Genomic DNA, 25,232 nt, shown 5'->3' with positions numbered 1-25,232 from the left:
AGCTTAGTATCTCCCTGTCTACACTGCGCACAGTGTAAATATTTCCATATTTCTGCTCTCCTGTATTTCTTTTCCAAATATTTCTTATATATCAAAACAGGCCTGCAAAATAAAAAGCAAATTCTGATATCTGTCTGAAGCTGGCTTAATTGTGCTTTGTTTCCAAGAGTCCACAGATGAAAAAGTTGGGCTGCAGACCTATGTTGTGTTGACTCTGAGAATGTTTTTTTCCAAGCCTCCACTATACTGTTCAGTTTGGCATCACAGCATTTACTGTGATGAATAGGACTGTGCCAGCTTCTGGCTCTTGTTACGTTTCTCTTGCTAGGTTTGAATAGCAACCCAGAAAAGTTGACCTAATATGGAAGTTGCCTGCTGCTACTTTGACAGAGGATGTTCCCTCTTTCCTGTCATGTTGAAAATGTTCTAGTCTTATGGCAAGTTACAGCCCATTATATGTCTGCATTTGAATAATGGAAAGAATGTATTATTCAAGTGGTTTTCTGTTTTTCCCCCATGTTCTCTCCCAATTCTCAGACAGATTTCCAAGGAGAGCTTACTGTAATGTACTGTTGTTCCTGCCTGTTCATGGATGTATTTATTTTTTTATCACATCTGGGGTCATGTTTTGACTTCTGATTTCCTAGATGCCTTGGGGAGTTGTACGTCATGGTAACTGTTGATTTCCGCCTCCTCATTAAGCTCCTGCTGGGACCGGTTGTTCAGCACTGACCCCAGTGTGCGTGGCCACCTTTACACGTCGTGGAAGTATTGGATGCTCTGAGTCCAGCACAAATGCTTCGCATGGAGACCAGGCAGGGGTGTCTTCCATGGTGCAGTTGTAGGCAGTTCTGCATAGAGAAAAGTTCTGATTTGTCTGTGGCTGTGTGTGCCAACTCCCTAACGCACAGGTCTGAGGCACTCAAAAATTCAGCATGAAATTGAAAAGGCAATGGAGCCAACAGAGCTTGGTTTAAATCGGTTCTTAACTTAGGATCGTTTCACACCACAGTACATACGTCTGTGTGTGTATGTTAACGAAATAGCTCTCAAGTTCATCAGTGAACAGCGTTTTCCTGAAAGCCTGGAGAGGGCAGTGGTAGTTCCAGTTGTGGAGGGATTAATTGATTATTTAGTGGTTGTGGTGGCTTGGTTTGGTTTTGGATTTGTTTTTTTTTGGGGGTAGCAGTATTTAATAAAGATACTCCTTGGGAGCTTCAGTCAACTTTCCAAATTTGCTTTTGGTGCAGAAGGATAATGAAAGATTAGGTTCAAATGTTCACTCAGTTCCTTGTGAAAAAAAGAAAACAAAACTTCTCTCAGTTTCACTTGGGTGTAGTCATCCAAGAGAAACTTCCTGGAGAAATGAAGCATTTAACGTTTAGCATTTGTGCTGCATTTGGCCAAAAGGAAGAGTCCCCTGTTTGACCACATCTTCCTGTATAGTTGGGACTGTTTGATTTCCAAAAAGAAGTAATAATTGTGATCATCGTTTATCTAACATACACATAGAGCAGCATTTGAATAAAATAATCTGTCACAGTAACAGATAAAGCTATATGAAAGTCTTTACATACATGTATCTGTAAGAAAGATATTTTTCTGACCTTTATGGAAATTCTGGTGTTTTGGTTTTTTAAAGCCTCACAGTCCTGCATTCATTTATGAATCCTACAGTTGTCCTGAATCTCAAGATTTTTGACTGGGAGTGAGTTGGCACAGGTCACTGCTGGAGGCAGGCTGCTGGATGAATCACCCTGTGCTTGTGGGAGAGGTGCTTTCTGTTTCGGATTCTCATGGACCAAAATATTAAGAAGATCAACTGTTCTGCTGAAATGCCAGTCTATGGTAGTGGTGCTAAAGACTTATTTTCTCATGATCTCCATGCCATCTGTAGGCTACCTGATCCCTGGTGTTAGAAACTTTCAAGGGGTGAATTGAAGCTGTAGGCTAAAAGAGGGAGATTTCGAGAGTTTCTGAAAGAAGATTTTACGATGGCAGCCCCAAAGCTTTTATTACTCCCTTTTTGTCCAAACCAGAGGCAAGAAGCACATGCGCCTGTATTACATAAAAAATATCTTGGTAGAGATACAGTAGTATTGTTTCTCTCTCAACATAGAGAATGCTCATTTTAAAGTTCAAATCCTTTTTATGGTTACTCTGATGCCTGGAAAAGGAACAGGTGACTTCAGCATTCATAGAGAGAGATTAATTTGGCTGAAATTCTCTTCAATGTCAAAGGAACTTTCACAGAATCTTCCCTTTTCAAAAGAAAAGTTTTTTCCATTTACTGAAGTAAATTTGAGTTAAGTATCAAAACCCTCAGATTTGCTGAACCATTCCTTGTTCAAGCCAAGTGCTTTCCCAGTTTCATACCAGAACTGTGAGTGAGCCAAGAGTTCCTGCAGTACAGGCAGAATCCTCTGTTGATACAGACAATACCTGAACTTGCTATGTTGGGTGTCCTGTAGAGCCAGGAATTTTCTTTCATTTACTCTTTGAAGCTGTGAAAGTGTAATTGAAACGAAGGATAGTTTGGTTTTGGTTTCAAAGTCAGAATGCAGTTTGAGATTTGCCCAAGCTGATAATAAACCATTGTCCTGTATCATCTTTCCAAACTGATCTTGCAGTTCAATGACTGAAGGGACATGCATGTGTGGACTGTTCAGTCTAGAGGGCTGGTTAGACAGTAAGGTCTGAAACAACCATGGCAGCAGCACTCAGCTCTCCCTGGCTGGCTCATCCATGCCTTGCTGCACAGCTTCTTTCAGGTTTCAAGCATCATTTCAAGCATCATTATGGTTGGACTCGCTGATCCGGTGCGTCTCTTCCAACCTGGTTATTCTATGATTCTATGATGTGAACTATTTATACTGTTGTAGCAGCAAAAACAAGAGCAGAAGATGCTAACATGGCTTTGCATTTCAATCTTAATTAAGCGTGGTATAGCTTGCACAGGGTTCAGGGAAGATACACTTAAGTACTTGATTTTTATAGGAAATGGATTTGGAGGTTATTCCCAGAGTTCAGTGCTGTTAACACAATATATATTTATATTGTACTGCAGCTTAACAAGTATTAGAGATGAAAGATAGAGAAGGGCAAAGGAGCACTAAGTTAGAGAAGTGCCTACAAAACAAATAACTACTAAGTATGTTGTTTTGTTTGGCTCATTTGTATGCATATGGCTGAATCAAGAAAACATACTTTATACGGAACAGAAGAGACCTAATGTGCTGTTTATTGACACACACAGCGAGTTGTTGGTAATAAAAACAAATGAAACAGTGTAATTAGCTTTCACGTTAACAACGGGATTTAATGGGTGTTTATTGTCCACAGAGTGGTATTTAGGAAAACCTCCCCATAGCTTTGCCATGATAAAATCACCTCCCATAGTTCTGTTGGAAAACTATGCATTTTATGCTTGTGAACAAAGGATTTCTTTGCATTCCAGAGGTAATTTTTTGGAATTTTCTGTTGGCTAAAATAGTGTGGAAAAATATGTGGCTCTCTAAGAACCTGTAGGACTGACCTTTTTTGCATGTTACTTATAGGACAAAAGTGATTCTGTGTATCATGTGTGTATCACTCTATAAGGCTAGCAGAAGGTTTTTGGCTATCTACTCTGATCTTCTCTTTGTTGCAGGTCAGATTTTTGTCCTGATGGAGCCTAGTGACTGTTGTCTGAGAAAAATGTCTTCTGGAAAAGGATCAAGGGATGGAAAAATTTGTTACTGGCTGTAGTTGCTTGTTTGAGTGGTTCCTCACGTTCCCATCAAGTTTGTGCCTAATTTGTCTTTTGTCTGCAACTTTGTCTCTCAGTCCCTTGGCATTTGGATCGACCTACCTCAATATTTAAAAGATTATTTGGATAAAAATCTAAAATTCAAGTCTGTGACCAAAAATGTGTCCTAGTTTTCCAGAGTTTCAAATCCATGATTGCTATTTTGCAAAATCTCATCGATGACTGCTCATCACATTATAGTGTCTCTCTGGGGAAGACCCATGCGGTGTATAACTCTTCTCTATTAGGTGAGGTTTTTTCCTTCAGAAAGAGGCCAGAGACATATAGAAGCTGAAACTACTGACAACTATCGGTTGCAATTATTAAGCTTACTTTCTTGTCAGTTTGACTCTTACGCTAATCTCTGAGTTTTAGCATCACTGAGCAGAGCTTCGTGGAGATAGTGTGCTACCCACACATCCTCAGGGCAGAAGTAATCTTGCTTATTGTGACCACATGACAGAAAGCAACTGCTAATGGAAGGTGCAAAATATTTAGATAATTTCGCAGCTGCTGAGGCTTTTTGTCATTACACAGGCAACCTTCCTTGAGATGCAGTGCCAGCAACCTCCCAGTGTCACTCGAGAGGCTGGTTCAGTGCCTTTTGTGATGTTGGCCCATAGCAGAGCAAGAGACTCTGCCTTCTCCACAGCAGCAGCGCTTCTGCAGATAATGGCCATGACAGAGCCTTTCCTTTCACAGGGAAATCTGCAGTTGTCGTAACTGCAAGCTGCTTTCAACATGAATCATAGAATCACCGGGTTGGAAAAGATGAATTGGATCATCGAGTCCAACCATTCTTATCAAACACTAAACCATGTCCCTCAGCACCTCATCCACCCATGCCTTAAACACTTCCAGGGAAGGTGACTCAACCACCTCCCTGGGCAGCCTGTTCCAGTGCCCAATGACACTTTCCGTGAAAAATTTTTTCCTAATGTTCAGCCTGAACCTCCCCTGGTGGAGCTTGAGGCCATTCCCTCTCGTCCTGTCCCCTGTCACTTGGCAGAAGAGCCCAGCACCCTCCTCTCCACAACCTCCTTTCAGGTAGTTGTAGAGAGCAATGAGGTCTCCCCTCAGCCTCCTCTTCTCCAGGCTAAACACCCCCAGCTCTCTCAGCCGTTCCTCATAAGGCCTGTTCTCCAGCCCCTTCACCAGCTTTGTTGCTCTTCTCTGGACTCTCTCCAGAGCCTCAACATCCTTCTTGTGGTGAGGGGCCCAGAACTGATGCAGTGGCCGTGCTGTTCAGGGCTGTTGCTTGATCAGGCTAGAGCTGGGCAGAGCCTGAACCTGGTGCTGTGCTGGCACGATTGTGTGGCTCTCGTGCTGCCATCCCAGCTCAGTGCTCAGACAAAGCTGGGTTTGTCTGTCTGCAAACAAAGAGAGGAATGGGATAAGTCCCAACAAGGAAAGGAGAAGTTCACGTTTTAATGGTAAACTTCTGGTCTTAATGTGTGAGTAGCACTTTTGCCTTTCATTTTAAAGGTTTGGGGTTTGTTTCTCATAAATTGCACTGCACAATGACTTTTTATGTAGAAGTTGTCTTGTTACAGTAACTTCAAAATTTCCAATAGCAGCAATTAATATGTCTCTTATTTTTTTTAAGTTGGAGCTTTGAATTTGTGTCCTTTCAGAATTAAAAAAAAAAAAAAAGCAAGTGAAGAAACTGATTCAGATGATCACTGTGCTAGATACATTACAAACATATAAAAGATCTGTATATTTTTATAACTAGGCAATATTTGCACATGTAGAATGTGAATATGCCTGACTTGCTACCTCTTGCATGCTGTCCCTACGGGTCACCTGTTGGTTAATTCTCATGACTTCCAATGCTTTTATCTGTTGATATTCATGGATTGTTATAGCTAAGTAACAGCACCGGACACTGACCACAAATCAAGTGCTTCTCAAGGATCTGTAGAGTTTTCAACACTGAAGTTCTTTCTTCATTCTGGCATATGGCCCATAGTGTTTATTAGCTCTGGCAGTTTCTTTTGAAGTATTTTTCTATTGCTGCAGCACATGTAATTTTTCCTAAATTCATATAATTGGATTAAGGCTATTACTTCCAGTGATTTTTATCTCATTTAAGCAGTGGATATTTTTTGTTCAGTTCTGACTGAACATCATGAAAAGGAGACTCATGTTTTCTGTAGCATTTGTCAACACAAAATTATTTTATGTAATGACTTGATTTTACATAGTAGCAGAAGCAATTTATTTCTGGACATTTATTGCCTTAAAAGCTTTCTGAAACGGAATAGAATCTCGACTTGGATCCTGAGGAGAGAGTAGAACCAAAGCACATTGAATAGGTTTTATTACAAAGAAGAATTTATCTGCAGTTCTTTCTGGCTCAACAGGTTGTTCCATTTGGTCTGACGTGCTTCAGACAGAGCTTTGATCACTTATTGACTGGCATAATTCTACATTAAAGTTACTGCAAGCTTCCTGTTGACTCCAGTAAGATCAGTGAAGGGGTCCAGTGTATTCCTCATTAACACAGGGAAGACATTCTTGGTTTTCAGTTGTGAACTCTTAAATCCTTTATAAGCAGGTTGTATTCCCTCCTCCATTACTTACCCACCTATGTCTCTGTACTATTACAGCAAAATGCTTCGTGTGCCCTGTTCCTGTGGTGCAAGCTTTGTCAATGAGAAGGCTTTAAAACTGGATGAATCTCAAAGGAAAGGATTTACCAAATCATCCGAGAAATGTTTCACTCAAAGTATAAAATGGGAGACTGTGGCTCTTCATTTTTGTATCTTAATTGTTTTTTGTAACAAAGTCATTTTGTCTCCTTTGCAGACAACTTCAGCAGCAACAAGCAGAACTTGAAGTACATCAGAGAGATGGGCTGTCATCCTATGACTTATCTCAGGTGAAATTTCTCAAGTATTTGGTTTTGTGCCTCTGATCTTTTAAAACATAAAGCAATGGCAGATTTCAGCAAAAATTAAAAATATATTGTAACTGTCCCTGAATTCCTTTTCATCAAATACAACGGAGGGAATTGCCTTCGCTTGTGTATCTCAACAGGTGCCTGTTCCAAGTATATCAGCTAACGTTCATGAGAGTGGAAAGTCTGTGGAAAAGCCTGATGCTATCTTCTCCCAGGAGAGAGATCCTAGATTTGCTGAGATGTTTGCTGGAATAACTGCTTGTAAGTGAACGTCTCTGATGTTTAATTTTTAATACTGTGTTAAGTGTGGTTACAAGATGTGGAACATAGCTTTGAGAGAATGAATAGAAACTACAACATGGCAGAGAAATTTCCAAGCAAAGTCAGCCTTCAGGACATTTCCTAGATTTGGGGTTTAGCTGCTATTTCCCCAAAAGTTGATGAGTAGTAAATTCAAGCAGAGAACAACAGTTTTTTTTGTCACCAGAGCTACCTAGTTTTGATTATTTTGTCATTTCACACAGGCAGCTTAAGCAGTGTGCATAGATGCTAAGCATCCTGAGCAGAACTTGCTGTTTCTAAGTATATATTTTCTTTCTTTAACAGCAGATACAAGTTCATCTCTCTAAATAAACATGGATTAAGAAAGTTACCATGTAGTCCTAAGACAGGCATGCAGGGTTTTTTATCAAATCACCAGCTTTTGCATTGATTCTTTCAGAGGCATATGCTGCCTTGAAGTGTAATAATATACTTGTTTTCTGATCAGTTGAGGCATTTCCAATCACTGTTGATGAATTCTTGCTCTTTTTCCCACACCTTTTGAACTTGCTGGCCAGTTCTTCTAATAGTCATGGGAGTCTCGGAAACAGTATGTTCTTCGATACTTCTTGAGGACAGAGTCCTTACTGAGTGCCCTCATTGAAGGGTTTCCCAGCGCTGTATGAAGACGTAGCTGGCAACTGGTCAGTCAAGCAGATATATCTGACTCAAACAGGCCCAAGCCTGTGCTGCCTGTTGTCCTAACAAACAGAAATCATCGAAAAGACTGGCAGCTGAAGGGGTGGATAATCTGTAGGAAACCAGGCTCATTAATTCCACTGCTCAGGGAAGAACTCATTAATTGTTTATTGTTCTTAACTCTCCTCACTGAAAAAGAAAAGTTTTTACTTTTGTTTTAAATAAATCAATGTGCAAGTGTCATGCAGTGCACGAAGGAAATGACCCACAGGGTTTGACTCCAGGGGTGTTGGGAGATGACCTCAGTGCATTGGTTTCTTATGTCTGGCTTGGCCTTTTTAAATGGAGAAGGCACTGTAACTGCAAAATAGACTTGATATGCTGTCCTCCTGTCACTGAGACTTCTGTCTTATTCCTCTTCGTCTTTATCCGTCTACTCTAACAGTGAAGTCAACAGCTGAGGCCATAAAAGAGGCTCATTAGGAGGTAGCAAGACTCCAGCCCTAAACACCAGAATGTGCTTTTCCAAGCAAGAACATCTTGCTTTTTGGCTGCCTTATTGGCTCTTTTTCAGGCAGCTCTCAACTGTTTGTGAGGAGGGGTTGAGGTTAAGGGTCTAGCAAGCTGTGAGGTAGCTGTGAGGTTATGTTCTTGGAAATGCCATTTCTCTTTTCATTCTTATCAATTTACAGACTATGCTTTTTTTGGGACATTCACCCTGTCTGAATTTCTCATGGGAGCAGTGATTAAGGTCTTCTCTGAATGGTAAAAAGAGATGGTTCACAGTCAGAGATGAGATATGCTGTCCAAAACCAATATTGGCAAACCTGCATGCAGCCTACAAGACATTTGCATTATGTTGATACCCAACCTCATTCTCTGCTACATTCTGTAAAAATACAGGTTTCACATAGGGTGAATGTTGCCGTAATTGCATGCAGTGGGCACACATAAAAAAAAAAAAAGTGGGAAGAGGAAGGCTGTCTTCACCAATTCATGCAAATGCCTTGAAGCGTGGCTTGGTGTGCTGCTTAGAGAGGATTTTTGTTCTGCAGGCAGAATCACTGGTCCTGCTGGGAGGAGGGTATATCATTGACCAGTACAATGATGGGGTTTAGAGAGAAACAGGTTTAAGTGTGCAGGTTAAACACCAAAACAAAATAGGTTCTCAGTGCTGTACCAAAGGTAAGAGCAGAGAAGCGTACATAAAGTGCATAAAGTTCTGAGTGGGAATACAGCTGGGAGAGATGTGGGCCAGATCTGGAGGCTAACGAGCAATCAGGAAAGAGATTTTAAAGCTGATTGAACTGCTTGCTATTAGTTTAGCTGTTCCCTTTATCTTGGCTTCATCCTGTGGCACAGACGCTGGTAGGTGCCATGGCAACTCTGCTCCACTTGAGGAATTCCAGTTCATTTAGGGCACTCTCAATTTTGTTGGTTAGTTGTTCTCAAATATCTAAAGCACCCACAGGATTTTGGCTCCATCACTTCCAGCCCTGAGAGTTTGGTATCCCTGTAAAGGGTGGCCTTAGAAAAATAGGACATCTTGTGCAAGAATGACATCAGTGAAAGAAAGGCCAAATCATCTGTTCTTCTTCTCAGGGATATCCCAAACCATTCTCAATTCTTACTACTACATACACAACCTTCTGTAGATCTTTTCCACAGTTCTCCTTGGTTTTTTCATACGGGACTGTATGTTTGCAGACCAGACTCTATGTCTATGCTGGACAATATATAGCCAGTGAGGAATTTCTACAAATTTCTGCATTACAGAGGAAAAGTAGTGAGAGCGTGCACCAGTGGCATGTGTGCTACTTCTCCCAGGCTCCTGTCACTTTATTTGAAGTGACTTTTCTTTGAGAATGCTAGCTTAGATCCTTGTTAGGAAGATAACATAGGAAGAACTTAGGTAACAGAGATGAGCTGATGTATGTTGGAAGAATTTGGTGGGCCACACTCACAAGGTCTCTAAAAACTAGGGAAAATGAAAAAATACTTATGAGTTGAGTGTGACTTGAGTCCAGGAGAGAATCCTGTGAAATGACTGGGAATTTGAAAAAATGCGAAGAGGAAAATGAAGAGGCAGACTTGATTTCTAGGCTTGTCAGAGGCGCGTAGCAACAGATGATGACAAAGCCACCAGTGAGCTGGGGGGTGTTTAGCATTTGGAGGTAGTAAGGGAAGATGAGGAAAGTGAGAAGATGATGGTGGAGCAGACCTTTAAATTATTTTAAGAAAAGTAGTAGTAATAAGGTTTCTCTGGGCTTTGGAATAATCCAGTGCCAGAAAATTAAATTAAGGACACCATTCACCCAATCTCATTTCATTTAATTAGAGATTGATCTCCAGTTGCTGCATTAAGAGTAGACTATAAAAGTTAATGGCATCTCCGCATGTGTGTTACTCACTACACTAGTCTGTCTTACACCCCACTGGGATGCTTGCATCCTATTTCATGGCTCCCTCTAGGCACGGGTAGGACAGCAAAATCTGTAAGAGTCTAGCGTCTTGCCTTGCCACAGCTCCAGTGCCCAAGTCTTACAGACACTCAGAAGCACAGGCCATCCCCAGGTAGGCCACGGAGGTGCATGTGCATCAGACCAGGCTTGTTTCATGTGGCATTCTTCTTTTCCACTCTGGCCACTAATGGGACAGACTCTCCCATCTTTCTTCTAGAAAACCTTTGTTCCCCTTTCTGATCTGTAGCTGGGACTCGTGCACCTGTCACTCCCTACTGTCTCCATTCTACTCCTGCCTGCGTGATCAGGAGCAGCTTCCAGTGGGCACAGAGAAGGTCTGGGCTGCGTGACTTGAGGGCACATACCAGTGTTATGTTCCATGCAAACAATAGCATTAATGAGATACATCCTGGTAAAAGGGTATGAAGTAGACACAAAGCAGCTCTGCCTCTAGTTTCATACTGAATTGTCATATAGACCTTTTGTGTCGTTCTTAATATATTCCACAGGGCTTCTTCGTAAAGCTTTAAGGAGGGAAGAACAGTCCTTGCTGCATATGTACGTTATTATTGTCATTAAATAGTTTTGCCTTTGTTTTCTCATCCCCTAAAGTTTTCTCTTTCTGTGATTTGTTTTTCTTTTTGTAGCAGATAAAAAAATGATGGCATCGGCATCCACAGCAGGAAACCAGCAGCTTTACTCGCAGGGAAGCCCATTTCAGCCAGGACATTCGGGGAAGACTTTCAGGTACTGTAGTCCAGATGCTGAACATATTGGCTTCTGTCAGTAGTAGGGGACTGTTCCCCTTTGATCTGGTGGAAACAAAACTGACCTAAGGTCCAAGGGTTTTCTTTGCATGAATGAACTTTACTTGTATACACTTCACACCTACGTCTAAGTCTTGGCACTTAGGCTAGACTTACAAGCTGAGATGATTTGCATATCTCTGTTAAAAATACTGGCTAGTAAGTAGATATTTGTTGCTGTGATGATGTAATCAGAAAAAAAGCTAAGAAGCATCATCAACTCATGAAGGGAAATAAATCTGAGGGGTAATGGGGCACACTCAGATCTGAAGAACATTCAACTAAACAAAGAAGGTGCAAAGATTTGTTTTGCACTCAGAGCTGTCAGTACTTCAGCAGGCTGCCTTTGAGGGCACCAGTGCGGACAGCTTGTTAAAGGGAACAGGGAGGTGCTTGATCCATAGTGCCTGGTGAGGGCTGAGACACGGGCATGAACAGTTTTCTAAGGCAGCTTCCAAATACATGAGGTGGTGATCTGGCATTTTCTAAGGCATTTTTGAGTTATTCAGGGTGCACCTTGTTGCCTACCAGCTGGCAATACAAATTTGGCTCATTTGAAGTTTTAAGAGTTTGCCTGCATTTCCAGTCATTTTTTGAGATTGTGGTAACAGTGATTATATTTACCTTACTGCTTTTTCTGTCATTGTTCTGGGACTGCGATACTGAAGTATCATTCTTCTGCTTTAGAACAACCAAGACTCTGAAAGTGAGGGAACAGCCATTCAGAGGCTGTCAGTTCCAGGAATTAGAAAACATCTGCAAACGATAATTTTATTTAAACCAATGTGTTCTTAAAGTTATAATTGCTAATAATCTCAGTGGGGAGAAATAAAGTCCCTGTGCATGTATTTGGTCAATTTAAAACCAAGAATAATGGGGTGGGGGGGCAGATTAGGGCAGTAAATTTAAATGTCTTTTAATTGGATATTGTATATTACTGAACAGTTGACTTGCCGTCTTGGGGTTTGGCATGTGTTTTGTTTGTTTCCTTTGTTAATTCCTGATGTTTAAGTAAAGCTTTTTTCCAACTGCTATACTATTACATAAAATTATGACACAATCTGCCAGCATTTCCACTCTCCATGAACAATCCTCCTTGAATGCTCCCCAGGCTGGTCCATTTGGTCACTGAGCCCTGGCAGCCTTTAGGCACTACTTTGGAGGCTCCTGATTTCAAAGTATGTATTCCAGATGCAGCCTAAGCCCCTTAGATGATGGGACTTGCCAGTCCAGCTGGGAAGGTGTCAGCAGTAGGACCAGCCCTTCCCAGCAGCTGTTGTATGCGTCTGAGTTTAGCCAGATTTAAATTGATTTTCTTATCCGCATTTCCCTCTTTGGAGACTCTGTGGTAGTAAGAAATAAAAATAAGATAAAACAAAATAGAAATTAAACTCCACAAGGAGTTTCTAAACACGCACTGTGCTTCTAGGCAGCTTAAGAAAGACAGGATAATAAATCCCATATTCAAATGCCTGCCACGTTTTGCTTACCACTCTGGGAGAGATTTTGTCAGTCTTCTCAGAGGATTCAGATTCCTACTTTCCTCTCTATTCAGCTTTGTTTACTTCTTTTCTCAGTCTGTTCCCTTCTTTCTCTGTAAAATGATTGTGAAAATAGACAATAGGAAAAGGGCTGGAGAAAAGAGCAAGCTGTTTCAATTGGTGCACAAAAGCATTTTTATATGTTGTGTCTTCATTTATACATGACATGTAAAATAGCAGATAGATATTTTTATATATATAAAGATGTATGGAAACAAATTCACAATGTGTGGTTCTAGAGATACAGTTTTTCGAGACTTCCATGAGAATAAAATGGTAAAATGGAGCATTCCTTCATGAAATTTTCCTTCTAATGAGGAATTCTGGGAAATGCCTCTAGTGAATTTCAGTAATTAGGAAACAGCTAAAATATAAACAAGTTCCTTTGAAAACACTTTAGGAAAAAAATCCAAAGCTCTTACACTAGTTTAAGTTTATGTCTTGAGTATTCTTTTGCTTGAGTATGTAACTGCATGCTCTTTTTAGCATCACTTGGTGAAAATTGGAATTAAAAGCTGAAATTTCTAATATATAACATACACTTCTTCATTTCCCAGGCAGGAAACAAATAAAGAAGTACTTACAAGTATTATCTTTTTGCACATCTTCATTTAGGATGGCATTTGAGCAAATGCTTAAATACTGTCGACTTTAAGCACAAATTTAAAATTAAGTACCTGCCTGAGTGCTCTCTGCGAGCAGGTTTTTATATTAATGCATTAAATACTAGACTAGTATGGAGCTGAGTGTTTACGCACTGTGTGTTAGGCTGATTTTATTCTTACAAGCCCTTTATAATAGATTGTAGAAGTGTAATTCAAAATCATTTGCACTGTCTGTTGGAACTGACACTTTAGAATGCAAATATGTCTCGTAGTTTTGTGAAAGTCTTAAGTCGTTTTTCATTAAGATGGATTGAACAACTAGTTTTAATGTGATTATCAAGATTTCTGCATCTGGAATACTATTTGTGCATTGAGAATATATCATACAAATTAAATACTGTTTCTGTTCCTCTAGTTCGTCTGTGGTACACGTGCCTGGTGTGAACGACATCCAGTCTTCTTCATCAACAGGCCAGAATCTGACACAGATCTCTCGCCAGCTAAATCAGAGTCAGGTTGCCTGGACAGGAAATCGTCCACCATTTCCAGGACAGGTATTGATTAAAGGTGTTTTATTTTCACGGTCATAAGATTTGCAGTCTGTGTATTTTACAGAAGAATTGGTAAACCCCATTTATAACATGATTAAACATACTTTGTCACTATCATTTGTGGTTGGAGACAAACCAGTTCTCCTGCTTCTATTCTTTGGCATGTTATAATGACTTGAGATAGCTGCGCTATGTGCAACTGCATTTAGTTTGTAGTAGTGTTCATAACAGTGGCAGTTGTGACACTGACATAAATCCCCGTTGAAGGTCTTGGTTCTGCACTTCTTTTTATATGTGCACTGAATTAAATAAAAGCAGACAGCTGCTAGGCGTTAGTATTAAGCTTGTGCATTAAATCTTTCATTGCCTTGCACCCAGCGATGTTATCCACAGTTAGCAAAGTTATTAGAAAAGGGCACATACAAATCCAGGCATGAATTCAGAGCAGAGGTACAGAGCCCATTGCCCCTCTGTTAGTGCAGCCAGATGCAGCTCACGCTGCGTCACGTGCTGGAGGAAACAAAACTTCTCTTCAAGAGATGCGCAGCACTCGACGTTAGCCTAGAAATTACCTTTTATTCTGTGTAACGAAAAACTCTGTTAAAGACAAAGACTGTTAAATAATTATGTTTGATTTATCATTAATGCTGTTCTTAATCACTGTTGACTTTCCATTGTACGCTAGGCTAGAATAGCATGTTGAAGAGGACACTGACTATTTCCACATTAATCACAGTTATGCTGCCCAGCCCTCTGTGTGCCATGGTTATTCTGGCACACCTGTTTAATGAAATCCAGTTGTAGCGTTGACTTTTTTTTTTTTAATGATATGGAGGATTGTAAAAAAATGACTGAAAAAAGTTACTCATCCCTCATACTGTCCAATTCTGTCCAAGTCAAAAAAGATTGCATGTGAGCATAGGGAAATTGGAATTCACTCGTCCATCATAAATAAAGTAAAATAGGGTTAAGCCTTGCAGATGCGACATGTCATGCTCTCACTTTCATTATGGAAACCTTTAGAAATGTACGGTCTCTTAGTTTGGCACCAAGCTGAAGACTTAATAGTATCTTAACCGTTCTATATGCCTGTTGGGATCTCTTTTCCTCTTCCAGTTCCCCTTCATTTGTCCAGGAGAATAGCTTCACTTGAGTGCATTGGTTGCCAATAGCAGTGTGCATCATTAAAAATATCCAGAGATGTAAATCAACTGTAATTTCCATTTGTAGAACTGGTTAGGCACTGAGTTTTTCTTGGAACTGCTGGATGTGTCGTGATGGGGAACTGGTTTATAAGCAGTTTGTCTGTAGCGTTATCTATTATTATTATATTACATATACTGGATGAGACACTGCACATCTCTTAGTCTCAGTGTACGTGTTGTACATGTCTCTAAGCAGTCTGCAGTGTTTATTCATTTGTGTAACATTCTTGGAGAATCCATGGTGAAGCCATTATGTAGGTGATAGTGACAGCAAGATGGTTTTTAATACCCTTGAACTCAGCTGCCCAGTTAAAGTAAAGTTAGACTGTTTCTTCTCTCCTGGGGCTGGTGATTCACACTCCCTCATAAGCCTTTTAGAAGGCAGAATAACTCTGCTGCCTGTACTTCTTAGGCAGAGAGAGAAAGCAGCTCATTAGCTTTGAAAATTCTTTGGCTGTTTTCCCCCAAGCAGTGGAGCCTCTGGTCATCTGAGAACTGCATATATCCTACAAGGCATTCAGATAACTGTGATTTTACAGTGGCACTGCAGAATCAAAACACCTGGCAGATAAAGGTGAATTCTTTATACCTGTTCAGTTTGAGATTAATCCTTGTAGTAGAGGTGAGGGAAATCATGTTTTTCCAAATAGTGCTGGTACTGAATCTGCGCAAGTCAATCAGCGGGAGAGCTATGAATGTTGGTTTATAGTCTGTTGTGTTCCTTACACAGCAATAAGTTGGCTCTGACAGAAATGAAATATGGCTGAGACAGGAATAACGTGCCTGTTCACATCTGCAGATTGTATTTAGTCTCTACGTTACGTTGTTTAAAAGTGAGTCTGCCATACTGTTCCTCAACAATAAAACTCATTCCTTTGTTTTTACCCCTTATTCCTCAGCAAATTCCATCTCAGTCTGGCAAAGCTCAGTCGTCTCCCTTTGGGATTGGAACAAGTCACACCTACCCAGCTGATCCATCGTCATACAGCCCCCTTTCCAGCCCAGCCACCTCTTCCCCGAGTGGGAATGCCTACTCCAGCTTAGCAAACCGAAGTGCAGGGTTTGGTAAGTTCTAAATGACATGACACAGGAGCGCACATAAAAATGAAAACTTCCTGCGTTAACTGAATTAAAACTCCTCCAGCCTGTTGATTTGGTGGGTTGGTTGGGAAGCCCAGGGAATGAAAGGGTTTTGCTTTCTCCTGTTGAGCAGAGTGGACTGAGATGACCTATTCCCTCCATGCTGCATCTCCTCCACATCCAACATGCTTCAGAATATTGTGGTGGTTTATGCTATGAGGGCTTTTTTTTTTTTTTCAGTAGATGGTGTCATGAAAGATTCAAAAGTTGCATATAGCACTAGCACATGTCCTCCCAAATTGTGGTCAGCAGGCTCAGTTTCTTTTCGCTTCTCAGGAGAACACTTAAATGGCACAAATTCACATTCTTTTAGTTTTTCAACTTCCCTGACTGCATGCTGGCGTCCTCTTGCCCTGAGATGGCTTGTTGGAGTTTGGCTGGAAACAGGATTTTTTTGCACCCACACTGCTACTAACCTAATCAGAGTAGGTGCCATGTGTTGAAATGGTTTTCTTTTCCTATTACATGCTAATTTAGTGGCTTTCAGTCGGTGACCTGACGCATGACCCTTTGATAAGTTTTCTGCACTCCGCCAGCAGAATAATATTCAAAAGCAAAAACTTTATGAATCTCTCAGTGTGCATGTGTAGTCCATGGAAAATGTTGCTGGCTGATAACAGTGTGCATAGGTAGCATAGGTAGCAGTGTGCTAATGTGTATCATTTTTCTATAATGCATTGAGGATAAAATTGGTGCAAATCTGTTGTAGATCAGCCTTACAGAGCGCAGACCTGCGCTGCGTTGCCTAGAAGAAGCGCATTGTAATGGAGCCCTTCCCACTGAGCTTATTCATGCCTCCATTTCCATTTCCACCAGGCTTTGTACATTTGTTTACGAGACAGCCTTGCATTTCAGGCCTAAGCTACTTGGCAAGAACCCTTTAACCTAATGAGAAACATTTCCTGACCTACATCAGTTTGGATTCTATTAATAACGCAGCCTTCACAGAGATGAATATTTTGAACCTCTGGCTGGCAGTAACCCTTTTTGTTGAAAAGAAGCATCATTTGCCTCACTGAGTTAATTTCAATATATTGTTCCAAGGAAAAAAAAAAAACCCAAACTTGCAGCTTTCTTTTAAAGGGTAACTTATTTGAATTTTGTTTGTATAAAATGGCTGCAGGGTTTCTGAGTCAGCTGAGTTATTGATTATGGTAATGTCAGTAAGGGAGGAGCTGTGATTATCTACATCAGATGTGATAGAAATGTGTCACTACAGCCTGTTTATTTTCCTGTAAAATGTTCACTTTATCTCTTTTGCAGGGTTTAGCTGGTAGCCAAAAGGATTGGATTGAGCGTGTGTTTCTTTCCTCTCTAAAGCCATGATGATGAGTAGTGACTGATGTGACGTGATTGAGTCTGGTTATCAGAGACCCAACGTAGCACACGTGTTTGGCACAGGGAATTTGGGAAGTGGGGAGAACCAGATGTACAGGGCTTGGCTCCCTGCAGTGAAGGAAAGTAGGCACAAATAATATGAGTAGTTATATGGAGAAAAAAAGAAAAAAAGAGACAATAATTGGAGGAAAAGCATAAGTCTGGTGGCAGGGTTTCTAAAATGCTGGTTCTTAGAAGGAGACATTATAAATAATTGAAGGAAAATTATAGAAAAATAATGTTACATTTGTGGGCAATCTGTAGAAATACAGGTAAAATGAGTCCAGATTAAGTGACTGCTCATGCAAAGTGTACGTGTAGTAGGTGATGTAATTAGCATATGTGGCGTCATGGTTTTTTTCTGGTAGACTATTAAATCCTTCTCCCTGAAATTATCATTTTAAGTGTATTTACCATAAAACCTTGCTGTTCACATTACTCTCTGTGAAATTTGAATGGACTCAGACTTTTAAGAAACCATCACCATACAAACAGGATAATAATTTGCTATAAACTGCATGTTAAATTAATCATTTTGCAGCTGTAAAATTGGAGGGCAAGACAGTCCAGCAAACAATAGTCTGCATTGAATACAGCAATGTCTGCATTGAGTACAGTACAGCGGTTGTCTGTAGATCTTACTTTTGTCTGCCTATAAAATCTGAGATTGTGCTTCTTAGATGAGCAGGTAACTGTGCACCCACTGCTCTGCGAGAATGAATCTTTCAAAGAGACAGAGCATTGAGGTGATGCAGTTTTGTTTTTAAGTGAAATGGCAAATATTCCTTACTAGTGATTAAAATATGGTGGCGAATGCCCAGTGCCTGGCTTGTGGTCTCACTGTGTGTTTTACTGAGCAATTCCCCTGCCCTGTCTGTGCAGCCACAGCAATGAACTTTACTCTGGCTTGGCCCCCACCCTGCAGTCAGGGCCGAAACTCCCTTCAGCTTCCACCCTGCAGGGGCTGGGTGTCACTCACAGTTTTTTTTCTAAGGCTCATTTGCAGACATGGAGATTGATGGATGACGCCTCAAAAGCAGGCAGGCATTTTGTAGGAGCTGCTTTCTGACTTCTGCCCTTTTTGTCCCGATCCAGCTGAAAGTGGCCAGAGCAGCAGCCAGTTCCAGGGGAGACCTTCTGAAGTCTGGTCCCAGTGGCAGAGCCAGCATCACAACCAGCAGAGCAGCGACCAGCATTCGCACCCACAGCCCAGTCAGACCGAGGTGTTCCAGGTGAGGAATATAAGCTTGAGCCCAAAGTCCTGACAGTTTCTCACTGCTGAGTTAAAGAACTGTGGCCCTCAATGATCAGGGTGCTATCAGGGCTTAAAGCAATTACCTCTTGCTGTGTGCTGCCATGGGTTTGTGCTGCCGTGAGTTTGCACTGCTATTAGCAGCCATTAGCTACAACTGAGATGGTTTAGTTTTCTGATGAAGAACAGTGTCTTTGTTGTTGTAAAGCGCTGTCTTCCATTCTTTTTGCCCCCCTGTACTTAGGGCTTGTGTGTTTTGCTGGGAAGCCATGAAATAGTTGCAAAAAGACTGTCCGTCACATGCTGGTGCTGGCCTCTAAAATCCCTGTCAAGTCCAATTAGACACTGGTATAATATTCTTCAATAGCTCAAGCAGGAAACCAATCTGATACTGCATGGAAGATAGTGGCCAGTAACTTTTTAAGGTTATACCCATTCAGATATCAGATAACTGGTAAACAATCCTCTTCAACTAATTTCAAAACTTCATTATTTGGGCTTTCATTACAGATAACTTAAATTTGCAAGTTAACTAATAGGATCTCTGTATAACTTGTTTTGAAATTAGATCAAGAAGGCAGTTTGCAACAAAACAGTGGAGATAAATGCAGAAAAGACAGTTTAAGCCCCAAGCAAGGTTTAGAAGTGGGGCACCTCGTTATCTTTTAGAAGCTAAATTTACCTGTAAGACCAGACTCATGCTCAGTTGCTCACAGGAACACTGAGGAAGAATTGTTGGTCTGAAGATATTCTGGGGTGAATAAAACTATTCCTTTATATACAGGATAACATCACTACATCTGGAGTAACCTGTCTGCATGCTCTTACCCCATGGCCCAGGCACAGTTAATCTGTTGCACCCCTCTCTTTAAACAAAGTTTAATCCCTTTGCACACACATTAACCCAAAAGCACGTACAGGGTAGTTCCAACGGAGCTGATGACAGTGTGGTCTGATGGCCCACAGAGCCACGGGGCTCCAAGCAGCGTCTGCTTTTGTCTCAGGCAAGTTCTTTGTCCCAGAAAATGTTTTATGAAATGAACGAGAAGGAAGGCCAAAGGAGAACTAGGTTCACCTGCAGAGCTCTCAGAGGTGACTCTGCGCTTGGAGGGAATTAGGACAATAGCTGGATGTGATGAGAAACTTGGATGAACTTAGTCCAAAGGCCTCCAAGAAGCTTCTTGGACTGTTCGTGCCTGAAGCCAGCCCTGGACAAAGGGAGAGAGGCAAACTCTTAGGAGAGGAGCTACTCTGCTGGGTCTGCACCAGAAGAGACCTTGGCTCAGGGGCCCCAGCAGCAGAAATGCCTTCAGAGGTGGAAATTTAAACAGACGGTGGCAGCTGCAAATTCCCCTTGGCCAGGGAGGAATGTGGGAAAACATAAAATAAGTGCAAGTTTTGGTCAGAAAATGAAGGCTGACCCTGGCCACTGAGAAACTGCCAGTTATGTTCACAGCCTCTCACCACCATCCACAGGGATGGTACAGAGACCTCAGATGAGTTTTTATCTGTCTTTATTTTGGGGTAACTCCTCAGTACACAGCAGCTCTCAGTAGTTATTCCTTCATAGAGCAGATCCTGTGAGCTTTCTTTTTTGCTCTTTAGATTTTGCTTTATTGTAAGGATAATGAGCCATCCCTGGCAAAACTTGGCTTTGCAGTAAGATCTTATTATTGTAAGGACTGACAGGAAAAGCAAGCATAAACTCTGGTTTTCTCAGCAAGGGATATCTTTCCCCTGTGGCTTCGGTCTCCAGCTGAGAGGAAAGGTTGAGTATTTTTTGAAGCCTCCTGCAGGGACCTCACTTGGCTCAAGACACGTGGGAGCAATTATCATGAAATCCCGTTTCTTCTGAGAAGTTCCTGCTATTTCCTCTGCCTTTGTACATGCATGAAGGCTGCCTGGGCACCTTGTTAGCTGGGGTGGATATGCAGTCTTAAGCGTTCTTTAGAGGATGAAGATCAGTAATATCTTCAGATACAGAGTGCTGGAGAGGAGGTGAGACCCTCCACAAACCCATGTTTATACAGCAGGAGCTCCTTTCTCTAGGGTGCAGGAGTTTGTGAAATGTCAAATACTTCCCATATAGTGAAATTGGAGAGGATGCTTCTCTCCATATGTTGCCATGCATTCCAAGGGGAGTTGTTTCAGCCTTGGAGGAGTATGGGGCAGCTCAAATGTGCCTTATTCAGAGGAGCAATCCAAAACTTCTGCCCTGGTAAAGTCCTACCTCCCATTCAGAAACACTCCTGCACAAGTCGGACATGAACCTTAGCCCCAGCCCCTGCTCAGGTCTGGTTTTCACCATGTTTATCTAACCTTTGGCCTTCTCTGGTTTTACACTGAAAAGATGAAAAGGAAACAGTTTGTGTCTGGATAACGTGTTAGCAAGTGACACTTCACTTTGATTTTTCCTTATCATGCAGGACATGCTGCCAATGCCGGGGGATCCGACGCAGGGTACTGGCAATTACAACATTGAAGATTTTGCTGACCTGGGCATGTTTCCACCATTTTCTGAGTAGCTTGCAAAGCAGAAATGGAAGTTCTTCTCCGAGGCCATTTAAATGTAATTTTGGCTCTGCTTTTCTCATATTTCAGATAGTGGTGTAGGGCTCGCTCTCTCCTCCTTGGGGTACGTCAGTGCCGACAGAGGAGCTCCAGCACTTGTTAGTGTTCATTGACGGCTCCATTTTTTTTTTTTTTTAACATTTTATTATCATCTACCTCAGAGATGAATAACTTCGCTTGATTTAAAAAGAAAAAAATCTCTGAGTCTTAAATATTTGAATGTGAATGATACCTAATATTTCCTTTGAATGGTAATTTTTAAATAGATAACGAAGTAACAAAGACTAACAGAGAAAAGGTAAGGTAATGTCTTGTTACAGTGCCTACTGCTCAATTTTGATGCCTTGTGTTAAGCTTAAGTTTCTGGAAGCAGACACAATATTCTGTTTTCTTTGATTGTTGTAGTTTTAGGTCACTTTAAACATGAAATTAAGCAACGTAATGTAGGCCTCTTCTCACCAGAAGATTCAGCTCCGCCTTTTCTAACTTAAACTTGAATGTGTGTACATTTCGGTACTTTATGTATATCTTGTGCTGTATGAAGTGATTTCCTGTACTGATTTCTTTTGCCTTTACAAAGGGTCTGTTCTGGAGCGTACTGAAAAAGTTGATGATATATGTGGAGGATTTAGATACCGTGGGAGTCTCCATCACTTCACATAGGTGTTCTTACTTTTAATTCAGGTGGTTCTCTATTCAGAACAAACATTTACTTACATAAGCTATTAGTCTGGTTTTGCACTGAATTGAGGCCTATAACTCTATACATTTCTCAGTGGCTGCTTTAATTTCTATTGTTCTTGCTTTCCCAAAAAGATTGCCTCATAAAAAAATTACTGTAAACACATCAAGATTGCATTTTCTATATTAGCTGCATTTCCTCTCTGTGAAGTACTTTTTTATACTGTGAAACCTCACATTTTAACAGTGCAAGGTGGTGGCCTATTACTAGGAAATCATTCAGCTCATTTGCTGCAAGCAGTAAGATGGTTTTGTAGTGTATAATTTTTTTAGAGTGAATTAGTAATAGATGACAATGGGACTACTGCCCACTGCGTACACAGTGATAACTTGAATTTTTGCTTGGATTCCCAAGCAATCACTTCTATTGAATCCTGTTAACCCTATTCTGTTAAATAAGGAATTTTCAGCTTACCAAGTATATTAAGGACTCTTGACTTTTCTGAATGCTATATGCTTTTCTGCAGAGGTAAGTTAATCACCTTCCTTTTGGGTGAGTCACCTACCATATGTCTTCATCGAAAATGTAGCAGAAGGGGTTTTTTTAATTCAGTATTTCATATGCGTGACAAGTTACAGAGATTAGGTTGTAAGGTCAGCATTTTTATCCAGATCACTTCTTCTGGGATGGGAAGAGAAAGAAGCACTCAGGAAGGACAAGGAGCCCAGAGTTCACGCATGCAGGATGTTCATAACTTTTGAGGTTGGATGGTGGCAGCATGTAGTTTTCAGTATCCAAGAAGAGTCCTTCCTACTGTTTCTCTTGCTAAATCTGGGACCAATCTCTTACCCTGTGTGCAAGTGGGGCTAGGGACTCTGTTTTTTAGGATTTTTTTTATGTCTGTAGATGCCATACTGGAGAGGCTTCAGATCTCCTGGTCTGTACTTGCCTCACCAAAACCGTGCTGAGAACAAACAAAAAACTTGTATCTCTTCTTTCCCATAGACTGGGAAAATACCTTCTTAGGTGAGCAAGCCATGCGCTTATGCACTATTCTTTTAAATACATGGATGTTTATTCTCTTGGAGCCTTCTCCCTTTCCACTCACGCTGCTGGCTAAATGACTGCTCATTGAATTAGACAGGCAGAGAAAGCTCTGCTGTCCCAGAATGAAATTCATTGATGTCTGTAAAAGGCACCTCACTGCTGCGCCAGCTGAGTGAGGTGGTCAGCGTATGTACAGCAGGGCTTTTCTTCTGCAGGAGGCTGATCGCAAGGGGGAGAGCAGTAGATGAGCAGTTTGCATCTCTGCACAGAAGACATGACAGATGTCAGTTCTTCAAAAACGTTTTTTTAAATGTTGCTCCATAAAGTGAAAAAATAATCTTAAAAATGCTGCTCCTCTGTTTTATTTTACCCAACAAGCTGCTTTAAGTATATTTATAATTTACGTTTGTTCCTGAATTCGATCTAAAAATAATTTTTAAAGTAATTTTCTTTCTCCTGACATCAGCAGTGATAACTTCCTCAGTGTGCCAGGGTTTTTATACTACTGTAGGAGGCTTGTTGTGTACAGAATTAGGTTGTGCAGTTAGAAGTGTTAGCAGAATTCCAAGCACATCTCTTTATTGTTGTTTTTTAAATACAGTATTATTTTTTGAAGCCAATATGCCTGAGGCATCAGAGCATGGACTGCTTCTTCTCTTGCAGACCACTTCTGCCTTTCTGGTTGGGAAAGGGGATGGCTGCTCTGATAAGGGGCAGTCCCGATAGTGCCAAGTTTGGGTTTTCCCTGTGAGCTATTATCATTCCCCATTTCTGTTCAGCCATCCCAAGCCTTTCTTCTTGGCGTTTCCATCCTTCCTCCCCTCCCCTTCCTGGCCATCCCATCTTTGCAGCACTTTCCCACACCCATGTGGGAGGCATTCGGTTGCCATTCCTGAGCCAGCGAGGAGGGATCTTCTTGAGCTTAAAGAGGTTGGCAACTTTTTTTGCTTCTGACCAAGCAAACAAACAAGTTCAGCATTTGCTACCGCTGCTGGGCATCCTGTGCTGCCCTGCTGTGTCGTGTCAGTGGCTTGCTCCTCTGAAACAGCCTCGTCCCAGGTCTTGTGGCCAAAAAAGCTGTGTAGAATTGGCTGTGCTGTACCTTTTTGTCACGTGTTTGGTTGCTAAAGCAACTTACTTATCCTATAGCTGAAGTTATAAAGTGCATTTGGAATGCTGATGTTTTTGTTTTGTGCCATAAGTGTAGCCTTGCTGGCGCTTTTGCTGCCTGTTTCCAGAATTTCACAGGTGGTGGATTTCTTGTTTCTTTCATAGTTTTAAAGCTGGAAATAAAGCTGTGATTTCTGATCAAACTGTGTTGCAAACACAGTGCATCTTGAAACAGAATCTTTTGGGTTTTAAACTTGATGGAGCAAGAAACGGCAGATAGTAGTGATCTAGGTGAGTTACTTCAATGAGCAGGTGTGTAGACTGAGATGATTTTAGATACTAGAATATTTACATTCATTATTCAGACAAGCAATCCTGTTTAACCAGAGAGACTCCATCACATTACTTGTTACAAGTGCTACTGCAGTACCTACAGTGATGCTTTAATCAGATAGTTCCATTTGTAGCTTTGTTGCCTTTCTTTTTTCTTTTGAAGTACAGTGTGAAACTGTAAATACTTCTTGCAGTACTGCCTTTTTAACTCTCAGTTACTTTTGGCACAGTGTTAAATAGTGTTGGATTTACCCAATTGCTATGACATATATTTTTATACATAGGTGTACTCTTTTTTCGAGAATAACATAGCCATTTTGTCATTAATGCCTTATCGGTGTCATATTGCTGTTGCTCTTTGTTTGCAAGGTATCGAGTGGACTAATTTCTAGTACAGATATTTTCACTTTTCCTGGCAGTGCTCAAGTTTGGCTTCAGGTAATTTTTGCCAGAGTCCCATTTTTCACAGTTGTTAGCTGTGAGAGGAGGAGAATGTGGGCTTAGGGTTTGTTTCTGTTAATTGAGCGAAGAAAAGGTGGTGGCATCTAATTGTCTTTAAGATGTCAGTCTTTTCCTACTCTAAACCAGAGTGCATTTCATGGAACAGATGACTGCGGGCACTGATTACTTTGTGTAGATTAATGGTCATTAAAAAAAATAAAAAAAAGAAAATAAAACAACTCCAAAAATGGGCTTCTGTCATTGTTAGGCACTTGGTTACTTATCTGTTTAAACTCTTCATATTGATGTGAAATTGTGCTGTGGATAAAGTGTATTTTGTACTTCTGAATGTTCTATATTTATGACTAACAAGTACAGAATCAGTTGTGTGTATGTATAACTAATAACTGCCTTTTTAAATTTCATTAAAATAAAAATGTCATGAGCTGTTGTTAAT

The 25,232-nt window shown here is 40.9% G+C and overlaps 1 protein-coding gene across 3 annotated transcripts in view; it reads left to right on the top strand.

Annotated features, from left to right (window-relative positions):
- The window catches only part of ARNT2 (aryl hydrocarbon receptor nuclear translocator 2), a 103,138-nt gene extending 78,124 nt beyond the window's left edge, over positions 1-25,014 (top strand). For all 3 annotated transcript variants that reach the window (XM_069866869.1, XM_069866867.1, XM_069866868.1), the window contains 7 exons: positions 6,599-6,671; positions 6,830-6,953; positions 10,762-10,861; positions 13,482-13,620; positions 15,722-15,887; positions 18,435-18,571; positions 21,018-25,014. In XM_069866869.1, coding sequence (XP_069722970.1) covers positions 6,599-6,671; positions 6,830-6,953; positions 10,762-10,861; positions 13,482-13,620; positions 15,722-15,887; positions 18,435-18,571; positions 21,018-21,116 — 838 coding nt within the window. In that variant the 3' untranslated portion in view covers positions 21,117-25,014. The remainder of the gene's footprint in view (positions 1-6,598; positions 6,672-6,829; positions 6,954-10,761; positions 10,862-13,481; positions 13,621-15,721; positions 15,888-18,434; positions 18,572-21,017) is intronic.
- Positions 25,015-25,232: the final 218 nt, after the last annotated feature.

This window comes from Phaenicophaeus curvirostris, chromosome 12, assembly GCF_032191515.1.
Source record: "Phaenicophaeus curvirostris isolate KB17595 chromosome 12, BPBGC_Pcur_1.0, whole genome shotgun sequence".
NCBI lineage: Eukaryota > Metazoa > Chordata > Aves > Cuculiformes > Cuculidae > Phaenicophaeus > Phaenicophaeus curvirostris.
Note: the sequence above shows the minus strand (reverse complement) of the source record. Positions and strands in the feature narration are given on the sequence as shown.